General features: G+C 36.7%; 1 protein-coding gene across 1 annotated transcript; it reads left to right on the top strand.

Moving 5' to 3' along the window:
- Window positions 1-260: 260 nt before the first annotated feature.
- LOC113252649 (elongin-C-like) lies at window positions 261-605 on the top strand. The gene has a single exon (XM_044382625.3). It carries the CDS (start codon window positions 306-308, stop codon window positions 603-605), a length of 300 nt encoding a protein of 99 aa, XP_044238560.2. The 5' UTR covers window positions 261-305.
- Window positions 606-1,840: the final 1,235 nt, after the last annotated feature.

Here is a 1,840-nt window from a genome sequence, read left to right as displayed (position 1 = left end):
GATCATTTCCAAATAGAAATAATAAGTAGGCACTTGGTTTGTTTGAGAATCCAATTAACTAAAAGAAGTAAATCATAATAAAACATTTTTTAAAAGCTGTGTGAAGTCTGTTATAACCAATGTGAACACAGCAACAAAGATAATAAAGTACTCAGACTTTCCGTAGATGGAAATGGGTGACAGACTCAGCGCGCCCCCACCTCACTTAGAAACTACTAAAGTTCCATGGAAAGGAAGTGGAATTTCTTAAGAACATAACGGGTGGAGAAGAGAAAACTTACTGTGGCTGTGAAGGCCCTGATGCCATGTCTGTCAAATCGATACCTTTGGATGGTCATGAATTTATTATAAAAAGACGACATGCACTAACATCCGGAACAATAAAAGCCATGTTGAGTGGCCCAGATCGGTTTGCTGAGAGTGAAATTAACGAAGTCAATTTTAGAGACATCGCTTCACACGTGCTGTCAAAAGTACGCATGTATTTTACCTACGAGGTTCACTACACGAACAGCTCCATGAAAATTCCGGGATTCCCAACTGCACCTGAAATTGTAGGGGGATGGCTGATGGCCGCCAACTTCCTAGATTGTTACACAAGATAAATTATAATAAACTGTTATCTTCTTTCAGTACTTAATACCTACAACTCAGTTAGTAATTTTTTCCTACCTAGCATGTTGCCTGTGTGCAGTTGAACCTTAAAGTTCATGGCAAAGCAGATTATCCTCTGTTCTTTTGCAGAGCAATCGAGTTGAAATTTGTTTGCTAAGTTCATTTTCACAAATTGGGAAATAAACCAATATGCCAATTTATTAAACAAAGATAATAAAACACTCAGAATATTACACTACAACAAGAGCGCCAATAACATAGTAGTTAATGCTAATTGTCAATTCGAAGACTGCTTAAGAGTAGTCATTGCACCAGAAAACTTGAAATGCCCTGAAATAGTTCAGCTGACACATGAAAGAAATTTTGATAGATATTTTCACAACTTTGACAACTATACTAAATATCCACATGACATTTCTAGTATCATATTGGGAATCTGAAGTATTCTAAATATTATTAACACAAAAATACAAATTTTACTCAACCATGCTGAAGGAAATAATGAATTTTCTTTTTTTCTCTTTAAAACAGGTTACATGACTGCTGTCATATGAGAAGGTAATCAAAGGGTACAGCAAAAAAAAAAAAAAAAGTGTTGTAAAAAATAGTATGGACATCAATCCAGAAGTGAATTAATTAAAAATAATATTATTTTTCCGGTTCTGAAGGTATTTGTAGTTGTCAGTTTTGTAATATTTTAAAAATGTGATTTATTTTTTTCCTCATTCTAAATATCTATGTTCACACCTAATTTTGTAATCTTTTTCTGAATTAAAGAGAACAGTTCCAACAGTGTCGGCTTCAGATCTCTTGGCGCCTAGACCTGCCGTCTCCCCGCGCAGCGCCTGAGCGCTGCAGACCCAAGCACGCAGGCAGGCCTGGGCTATTTTTGCATGCGGAGTCAGAATCCATCTTATGTAACTGGAACTCCCACGTCTCTTTTTTTTCAGGCACTGGCTTGAGAATTGCAAGTGCTCAAAACTTTCCAATTTTAAGACAGTGCTTCTCCAAAGCCACAGTTTCCAAGTATCCTTATTTGTTCGCAGGAGCGCACCGCCGCTGCTATGTCCCACAGTACATTTTAGAGTCCGTTGTTATTTCATAAAGTTTTGGCCTAAATACTACAGAGCCCCAGTAGAGGCTCAATCATGTATTAATTATTTGCATGCAGTTAGAAAATGTGATAGTAAGCAAAGTTCTAAAATGTAATCAGATTGACTTAGTG

The sequence above is a fragment of the Ursus arctos genome, unplaced genomic scaffold (genome assembly GCF_023065955.2).
Source record: "Ursus arctos isolate Adak ecotype North America unplaced genomic scaffold, UrsArc2.0 scaffold_6, whole genome shotgun sequence".
NCBI lineage: Eukaryota > Metazoa > Chordata > Mammalia > Carnivora > Ursidae > Ursus > Ursus arctos.
Note: the sequence above shows the minus strand (reverse complement) of the source record. Positions and strands in the feature narration are given on the sequence as shown.

Excerpts from the sequence above, each read along its gene's own strand:
- LOC113252649 (XM_044382625.3), top strand. The coding sequence starts at position 306 with ATGTCTGTCAAATCGATACCTTTGGATGGTCATGAATTTATTATAAAA.